This window comes from Pelobates fuscus, chromosome 9, assembly GCF_036172605.1.
Source record: "Pelobates fuscus isolate aPelFus1 chromosome 9, aPelFus1.pri, whole genome shotgun sequence".
Classification (NCBI taxonomy): domain Eukaryota; kingdom Metazoa; phylum Chordata; class Amphibia; order Anura; family Pelobatidae; genus Pelobates; species Pelobates fuscus.
The window spans coordinates 170,700,810-170,709,278 of record NC_086325.1 but is presented as its reverse complement, the minus strand read 5'-3'; the positions used below and the strand labels follow the sequence as shown (position 1 = coordinate 170,709,278).

The 8,469-nt window shown below is 46.0% G+C and overlaps 1 protein-coding gene across 2 annotated transcripts in view; it reads left to right on the top strand.

The window, feature by feature from the left end:
- WAS (WASP actin nucleation promoting factor) overlaps positions 1-8,469 on the top strand; it is a 46,415-nt gene that overhangs the window by 18,974 nt on the left and 18,972 nt on the right. For both annotated transcript variants that reach the window (XM_063433147.1, XM_063433145.1), the window contains exons 2-3: positions 6,993-7,127; positions 8,059-8,145. In XM_063433147.1, coding sequence (XP_063289217.1) covers positions 6,993-7,127; positions 8,059-8,145 — 222 coding nt within the window. The remainder of the gene's footprint in view (positions 1-6,992; positions 7,128-8,058; positions 8,146-8,469) is intronic.

Below are 8,469 nucleotides of genomic sequence, written 5' to 3'. Positions count from 1 at the left end.
AAACAACCAAAAAAATGGTAACACTACAATAGCTATAAAAGATGTTTTGATAAATAGAGCAAATAAAATATTAAATAGAGTTAAACAGAAAAACTACTATTTGGGGAATCGGGCGGATAAATTATTAACAAACCATCTTAGCGAAATCTAGAATATAAAAAATGATTACAGAAAAAGGACCGGCCCTAAATCCTAAAGAGATAGGAAGGGCTTTCCAAAAATATTGTTCTTCATTATACAATATCCCACTTCAGGATCATTATAAAGAAGAGATGAATCATTATTTGAAAGAAATAAAATTACCATATTTGAATACAGAGCAAATAGCTATATTTTAAAAGCCATTTACGATTGAGGTACAAGAGGCTATCATAAGACTAAAATCTAATAAACCACCGGGGCCGGATGGCTTTTATAAAAAAAAAAAATCATCACACATTTCTCCTTATTTAGCAGAACTATTTAATGAAGTAATGCAAAATAGAAAATTTCCTGACGTTTTGTTTTTTTGTGTCAGGAAATCATTTAGGTGTCTGGTGGTGGAGATCGCCTGTGATCCCGTTAAAATATTGGAACTCAACTTCTTACCTTTGCTAAAAGAAACCTGTAGAAAATGAAGGAATGGAGGAATATTGCATTTTCATGGTGGGGGAGAATTAATACAGTGAGATCATATGTGGATTTACCTGTTTCGTATGGTACCTATGGCTTGCCCAGACAGCTGGGTGACTCTTGCACAGTCCCTAATTAATAAGTTCATATGGGAGAAGAAATGCCCACAAATTAATACTAACCGTTTAGTGTTAAAGGTTAAATCAGGAGGCCTACGGGTACCCCTTCTAAAAGAAAATTTTCAAGTGAAATGCTACAAGCCACAATTGTCCCGATCCAAAAAACTGACAAAGATATCACCAAAGTCACAAATTACAGTCCCATTTCTCTCATTAATGGAGATACAAAACTCTATTCCTCAATCTTAGCAGACAGATTGAAAAGGATTTTACCACATATAATTAATCAAAACCAAGTAGGCTTTATTCAAAATCGATACGCAAATAATAATAGAAGGACAATTGTTGATCTAACAGACTAGAAAAGACAAAGAAAGTTCCCATGTTGGCCCTTGTAACGGACCATTTTGCACACAGGTTAAAAATCGTTTAGGCGATATTCCCCTTTCAGATGCACAGGTAGCTACTGCAATCACCAATCTCCCGAACTGCAAACACACAAATTCTCCAACTCCCGAACTGGAACCATACGAATCCTCCAACTCCCGAACAGGAAACACACGAATGCTGTTAAACAGCTGAACAGGAGAAACCATACGAACAGCTTACACTCCTGGCAGTCGCACTGTAACCCCATACAATCCAATTACCCCCAAGAACGAGACAACACTTCGTTTGAGGATCAAGCAAAACTGATTTACTGGGGCTACCTGCCCGGCTTTTATGCAGGTCTTCCACCTGGTGGACACTCCCCTAGGGGACCAGATGGAAGACTGGAAAACATATTGGACATTGACCAATCACAAGCTTACAATCCCACAATCCAATTATCTCTAAGTACAGAGGCAAAACTCCATTAACCACACGGCAGACAAAGGACATTAAAAGACATTAAAATATCCAATGTTACACTTACTACACAAAACATATACATTCTACCAGATAGCTTAGATCTGAGCGCCCATCACTACCGAATGGCACTCAGATCACATACATACAGTTCAATCGCCATCGAGCCAAAGTCTTTCCCATAGACTTTCGTTACACGAATAGGCTCCATGGCATGGCTATCTGGGGTGATGCTGTTCATACGGTTAAACTACCGAATGAACAGGCATTCGGTTACACTACCGAATGCAGAGGTAAGGAGGCTGGAGGCTCAGCGGTGTTCGCGCAAATAAGACTAGAACCCCAAATAAAATTTGGAATAAAAATTATCTGCTTATGCAGATGACATTATATTAATGCTAACGTCATCACAGAAATCAGTGGAAGCCCTTTTGGAAACAAACAATTATGGAAAATGAATTATAAATATATTAAAGAAAAACTTCCCTTTTTATTGGCCAAAATTGGGGTTAAAATATCTATGAATAATAATCCCTCCAAAAATAGATATAGCAGATATTAATTATTCAATGCCGATTAAGGACTTAGTCCAGCAACTGAAGGACCAAAGTAGTTATTTAATTTTAGAATGATACCACTAAAAGCCCCAAAAATATATGCATACATTCCAGTCAATGGTTGAAAAATATATATGGGCAGGAATAATACCACACATTTCGAGAAAAATATTATATTGCAAGAAAACACAGACACCGGGAGGGATGGGTTTCCTAGAATTGAGGAAATACCAAAAGGCGAGCCTTCAAAATACATCAAATTAAAGTGATAACTTTGAAAAATGACGAATTGTATATATTCGAGCAAGAGTTGACACAAGTAGATGACCTAGTGTTAATACTGTGGTATAGAAATTCAGAACTAAGAAATATACTAAAAAGGTAACTCAAAAATAGTAAAACAAATGATTAGGGAATGGATACAATTTAGAAAGATAGATAAAATAATGCTAAATGCTACATATTAGCACCTTTGGAAATATTACAGCACAATATGACCAACATGAAACTGCCAACATGCCTCCAAGGAAAAAAATAAGAATTTCAAATCTATTCCCAGCGAGTCACGTCCAAAGAACACATTACTATATTAAGAATTAAATATTACCTAAACACCAAATAAGATAAAAAGGGGTCAATGTGAAAAAATAATGGACACAAAAACAAATAAAAAGATAATGAGAGCCTGGTACAATTTTCTCGAAATAAAAGAAAATGAATTTCCAAAAATAAACATTTCAGATGCTTCTCCTCTCCGGCAGGAGCTGGCTTCTTCTCTGTTTCTAAAATAAGACGACCTTCTTCCATGTATTTACCATCAAAGATGGGTATCCTTGACCTCTTATCAGGGCTGCCATCAGAAATTTCGGGGCACCTGACACAGTTCAAAGTGTGGGCCCCCTGGGCCCGCCCCCGAGGGCCCATTCTGAGTCCACCCACAAGGATGGCCTGTGTGGTGTGTAAAATGGATACAGATTGCACATTTGTATAATGAATGTAGTTGTGTGTTTTAGATAAAGTGTGTGTTTGTGTAGTGAATGCAGAGTGTTTTTGTTGTGGCCTTAGTGAAGGTGAATGCAGTGTGTTTGTGTTGTGGTTTTAGTGTGTGTATGGTGAATGCAGTGTGTGTTTGTGTTGTGGTTTTAGTGTGTGTATGGTGAATGCAGTGTTTGTTTTTGTTGTGGCCTTAGTGTGTGTAAGGTGAATGCAGTGTGTTTGTGTTATGGTTTTAGTGTGCGTATGGTGAATGCAGTGTGTGTGTTGTGGTTTTAGTGTGTGTATGCAGTGTGTGTTGTGGTTTTAGTGTGTTTGTGTTGTGGTTTTAGTGTGTGTATGCAGTGTGTGTGTTGTGGTTTTAGTGTGTGTATGCAGTGTGTGTGTTGTGGTTTTAGTGTGTGTATGCAGTGTGTGTGTTGTGGTTTTAGTGTGTGTATGGTGAATGCAGTGTGTGTTTGTGTTGTGGTTTTAGTGTGTGTATGCAGTGTGTGTTGTGGTTTTAGTGTGTGTTTGTGTTGTGGTTTTAGTGTGTGTATGCAGTGTGTGTGTTGTGGTTTTAGTGTGTGTATGCAGTGTGTGTGTTGTGGTTTTAGTGTGTGTATGCAGTGTGTGTGTTGTGGATTTAGTGTGTGTGTTGTGGTTTTAGTGTGTGTATGCAGTGTGTGTGTTGTGGTTTTAGTGTGTAAATGTGGGGGCTGTATGTAAAATAGGGGGCTGCATGGGGGGGGGTGGGCGGTGGGAGGGAAGCTTTTTTGGTGGCATTTACATTTTATTCCCCCCACCCTGCTTCTTACCTGGCCAGGGAGGGGGGGGATCGTATCCCTGGTGGTCCGGTGGTATAGTGGATGGAGCCAGTCGCTGTAGAATGCAGACGGGGACCAGCCAGCCACATCTTAACTCTCCAGCAGCTCCTGCCTGTAAGTCTCGCGAGCTGTGCCTGTTTGCCGCGCGGAGCATTGCCATGGTAACCCGTGACAACGCTCTGCCGGCCGCGGAGCTCGCGAGAGTTACGGGCAGGAGCAGCTGGAGAGTTAAGATGTGGCTGGCTGGTCCCCGTCTGCATTCTACAGGTAGCCGGGGCCCGAGGTGAACATAGAGATAGCGATAATCGCTATCTATATGTGCACAAACGAAATGTGGGGCCCGGGACTCCCTGAGCAGTCCGGGCCCCCCAGGACCGCCGGGCCCATGACAACAGTTATGGTTGTCATGCCCTGATGGCGGCCCTGCCTCTTATTACCAAACTGTTTGATAGTCTCCAAGGATCCACTGTTTTCACTAAACTGGATCTAAGAGGAGCATACAGTCTAATTCATATTAAGGAGGGAGACAAATGGAAGACAGCATTCAACAGCCATCATGCCCAACATGCCCATTATGAATACACAGTTATTCCCTTTGGGTTATGTAATGCCCCGGCTGTCTTCCAGGACCTTAATAATGACATATTGAGTTATTATTTATAGTCCTTTGCCAATGAGTATCTTGATGACATACTGATACACTCACCTGACCTACACAAACATGTTAGAATCATTTGGCAAATTAAGTGTTTGACCAACCCACTATTGACTTCTTGGGTTACATTATTTGGGCTAAGGGAATTTCAGACAGACCCAATTAAACTCTCTTCTATCCTTGTAAGAGAGAATGATAGGGGCTTACTATAATATTACACACAAGATGGCTGTGGGCTGCAGTAACCAATACAAGGATTCCCAAACCCTGTGGATAGCGAAATGTGGAAAAGGTAGGAGGAGACCGCGCCCCAAACAATATATATAAACAAATATATATACACGTACACAATTGACCTCAATGATAAAAGCAAAAATAATATTATAGTGCAGTACTGCATATATTGTTTGGGGCGCGGTCTTATGCTGCCTTTTTTCATATTTGTCTTCTATCCTTGATTGGCCGGTACCTCTTGGCTTTATAAATTATTATAGACAGTTTATTAAAAACTTTTCTCCGATCACAGTCCATGTCACCGCTATGAAAGAGAACCACATTGATTGGTCTATTAAAGCTAAGCCTTCTTTTAATCTCTTGAAAGGTGCTTTTGCTTCCGCTCCAGTTTTGGTTCATCCAGCTCATTCTAGTCAATTCATTCAGTGTTGTGGTGGTTCTTTCCCAGGAAGCGCCCCCTAGGACACCTTTTGCAACTTTGGGGTTCCTTTTCTCACAAGTTGAATACAACAGAAAGAAGCTATGATATTGTTATAAAGGAACTTTTAGAGTTAGTGTTAGCTCTTAAAGAATGGCATCAGAATGGAGGGGGTGAGAGTGCGGTGTGTGCAGGGGCAGAAAGTGCGGTGTGTGCGGGGAGGATGACAGAGAGTGCGTTGTGGGCAGGGGGGCAGAGAGTGCGGTGTGTGTATGTGGGGGGCCGAGAGTGCAGGGTGTGTGTGTGGGAAGCAGAGAGTGCAGTGTTTGCAGGGGGGGTGTAAAAAGAGTGTTAGATGTGTGCAGTGGGGCAGAGAGTGTGTTGTGGGTGGGTGGCTGGGGGGGCAGAGAGTGCATTGTGGGTGGGTGGCTGGGGGGGCAGAGAGTGCGATGTTTGTGGTGTTTAACACCAAACCAAGTGTTTGCTTGAATATCTGCCCCTGTCCAGATTTCAAAGTATAAGTGCATGCACGCCGAATAAATCACACTGACAACAGAATCAGTTAAATGAAAGCTTTGAGGAATGTTTACTTAGGGGGCGGCAAGCCCCTTATAAAGGCAGAAATACATCACATGCAAAATATGGGAGGACATGAAATGTACATTCTAATTGGTATTTGTTTAAGTGTTTTATCTTGATGGACTACCCACAGGGTGTGAGGTCATCAGCATCCTGGGTGCAGCTCTGGATGGAGACACCATCTTATTACATGAAATTCTTTAGTGGATGGGAGGGGGTGCTCTGGTGGCCATTTTGAGTAGTTAATAAAAGCACAGATGCACATAGTAAATATAAATTTTACTAACATTAATTTCTATTCATCACAGTGGGGGGGCAGAGAGTGCAGTGTGTGCAGGGGGCAGGTGGCAGAGAGTGCAGTGTGTGCAGGGTGGCGGCAGAGAGTGCAGTGTGTGGGGAAGGGGCAGAGAGTGCAGTGTGTGCGGGGTGGCGGCAGAGAGTGCAGTGTGTGGGGAAGGGGCAGAGAGTGCAGTGTGTGCAGGGGCGGCAGAGAGTGCAGTGTGTGGGGAAGGGGCAGAGAGTGCGGTGTGTGCAGGGGGCAGAGAGTGCGGTGTGTGCGGGGTGGCGGCAGAGAGTGCAGTGTGTGGGGAAGGGGCAGAGAGTGCAGAGTGTGCAGGGGCGGCAGAGAGTGCAGTGTGTGGGGAAGGGGCAGAGAGTGCGGTGTGTGCAGGGGCAGGCGGCAGAGAGTGCAGTGTGTGCAGGGGGCAGGTGGCAGAGAGTGCGGTGTGTGCGGGGTTGCGGCATAGAGTGCAGTGTGTGGGGAAGGGGCAGAGAGTGCAGTGTGTGCAGGGGGCAGGTGGCAGAGAGTGTGGGGTGGCGGCAGAGAGTGCAGTGTGTGCAGGGGCGGCAGAGAGTGCAGTGTGTGCAGGGGTGGCAGAGAGTGCAGTGTGTGGGGAAGGGGCAGAGAGTGCGGTGTGTGCAGGGGGCAGGTGGCAGAGAGTGCGGTGTGGCGGCAGAGAGTGCAGTGTGTGCAGGGACGGCAGAGAGTGCAGTGTGTGCAGGGACGGCAGAGAGTGTGGTGTGTGCAGGGGGCAGGTGGCAGAGAGTGCGGTCTGTGCGGGGTGGCGGCAGAGAGTGCAGTGTGTGCAGGGACGGCAGAGAGTGCAGTGTGTGGGGAAGGGGCAGAGAGTGAGGTGTACTTATTATTTTCACCACATTTAAACCTTTCAGGCCCTGTCAACGTCGGTAGCCCAGCTGTACCTGGCCCAGTCCGGTGACCGATGGATAAAGCAGTGCTGTGGAGTCCTGTGCTTTGTGAAAGATAACCCACGTCGTTCTTACTTCATCCGTCTGTATGATCTTACGGTATGTGTCACGTTATGGGCACTTCTGAATAAAAACATTGTTTTCCTTTCCAAATGGTGAAAATAGTATCTTCACAAATGTTGGTCAAAACTTCCCAGCTTGGGGTTCTTGGCATATAATCTGGCCTGGGCGGTGTCTGGTTCTGGTACCCTGGCATATGATTTGGCCTGGGCGGTGTCTTGTTCTGGTGCCCTGGCATATGATTTGGCCTGGGCGGTGTCTGGTTCTGGTACCCTGGCATATGATCTGGCCTGGGCGGTGTCTTGTTCTGGTACCCAGGCATATGATTTGGCCTGGGCGGTGTCTGGTTCTGGTACCCTGGCATATGATTTGGCCTGGGCGGTGTCTGGTTCTGGTACCCTGGCATATGATTTGGCCTGGGCGGTGTCTGGTTCTGGTACCCTGGCATATGATCTGGCCTGGGCGGTGTATGCTTCTGGTACCCTGGCATATGATCTGGCCTGGGCGGTTTCTGGTTCTGGTACCCTGGCATATGATCTGGCCTGGGCGGTGTCTGGTTCTGGTACCCTGGCATATGATCTGGCCTGGGCGGTTTCTGGTTCTGGTACCCAGGCATATGATTTGGCCTGGGCGGTGTCTGGTTCTGGTACCCTGGCATATGATCTGGCCTGGGCGGCGTCTGGTTCTGGTACCCTGGCATATGATCTGGCCTGGGCAGTGTCGGAGTCTGGTACACTGGAATATGATCTGGCCTGGGCGGTGTATGCTTCTGGTACCATGGCATATGATCTGGCCTGGGTGGTGTATGTTTCTGGTACCCTGGCATATGATCTGGTGTAGGCGGTGTCTGGTTCTGGCACCGGCACCCTGGCACATGATCTGGCCTGGGCAGAGTCTGCTAACGTGGGAATTACAAATAATAGCCCCAAATCGATGTATTAGTAAAAGCTGTTTTTCCTTTCTGTTTCAGGAGGACAGAATCCTGTGGGAGCAGGAGATTTATGAACAACTAAAGTACTCTGCTCCAAGGCCGTATTTCCACACTTTTCCTTCAGATGTGAGTGTCGCAAATCAGTGCCTGAGGGAGAGCAGTGAGTGTGCTCATTGCCAGGTGTGGGGGGGGGGGGGGGGGGAGCAGTGAGTGTGTTCAGTGCCAGTTGGGGGTGGGCAGTGAGTGTGTTCAGTGCCAGGTGGGGGGGGGGGGGGGGAGGGGGGGGTGCAGTGAGTTGCTCATTGCCAGGTGGGGGGGGGGGGAGGTGAGCAATGAGTGTGCTCAGTGCCAGGTGGGAGGGGGGGAGCAGTGAGTGTGTTCAGTGCCAGGTGGGGGGGCGGGGCCGGGGAGCAGTGAGTGTGTTCAGTGCCAGGTGGGGGGGGGAGCAGT